Raw genomic sequence first — 985 nt, forward strand, 5'->3', positions numbered from 1 at the left:
CCTTACTTGTTCGGTTGGTGATGGCAGAATGGCTCTGGGCCCATCTCCGGCGTCTGCAGGCCAGGGCTGGGAGGCCAGAGGGGACTGCACTTTGCTGCCTCATTTCCCTGGTAACACCTGTGGGGAAGATCTTGAGGGTGTGAGCACCAGCTGCCAGGGGTCTTGACGTTGCCACAGGCTCTTCAGGCTAAACACTGAGGCCCCCAAATGACCAGATGCTTTACTGACACCACATAGGATTCTGAGGCCCTCCCTGTTTTCCCGAGTTTTTACTCCCATGCCAACCATGGTCACACTCTTGTAGTTGTGCCAGAAAAGCACAGGCCTCCGCATAGTCTGCCTCCAGGTACCACATCTACAATGTGGATGAGGAGAACCCTGGCTTCCAGCAGCCCCGCGCCGTCTTCTACGCGGCCCAGATCCTCAGCGGCCTGGAGCACCTGCACCAGAGGGGCATCGTCTACCGAGACCTCAAGCCTGAGAACGTGCTGCTGGATGACGAAGGTGAGGCAGCCTCCCCGCCCGGCCTCCTCTCCCGGCCTCCCCTTGCCCAGCTGGACTTTGTGGTCCGATGGGTCATCTGTAGGGGGCATGGGCTGGTTTTGACAAATGTTTGTCAGAGCTTTAGTGGCACCAATGCACTTCTTAAGTTGGTTTACTGTTCCTTTAGCTATTTTGCAAGAGAATGGCATTGTCTCCAAATGGAGTTTTTGGATGGACTTTGATGAAATTTGGTGCATAATGCGGCACCTAGAGTTCCAGGGAGCTAAGCCAGGGTGTCTATAGTGTGTGGAACTATTGGTAAATAGTTCATATTTTATGGCCAAATTCTCACTCTGTCACTCTTTTCTTTCTGCCTTCTCTGTCAAATTGGGATTCTTACCAGAAAATAAACATAGAGATTTAGGCTTCCTTTATATCCCTTTATTTTTTTTTTTTAATTAAATCTTTATTGTTCAGATTATTACATTTGTTCCTCTTTTTT

General features: G+C 50.1%; 1 protein-coding gene across 1 annotated transcript in view; it reads left to right on the top strand.

Moving 5' to 3' along the window:
* GRK1 (G protein-coupled receptor kinase 1) overlaps positions 1-985 on the top strand; it is a 19,560-nt gene that overhangs the window by 5,849 nt on the left and 12,726 nt on the right. The window contains exon 3 of the mRNA XM_005877683.2: positions 347-504. Within this exon, the coding sequence (XP_005877745.1) occupies positions 347-504 (158 nt within the window). The remainder of the gene's footprint in view (positions 1-346; positions 505-985) is intronic.

The sequence above is a fragment of the Myotis brandtii genome, unplaced genomic scaffold (genome assembly GCF_000412655.1).
Source record: "Myotis brandtii unplaced genomic scaffold, ASM41265v1 scaffold528, whole genome shotgun sequence".
NCBI lineage: Eukaryota > Metazoa > Chordata > Mammalia > Chiroptera > Vespertilionidae > Myotis > Myotis brandtii.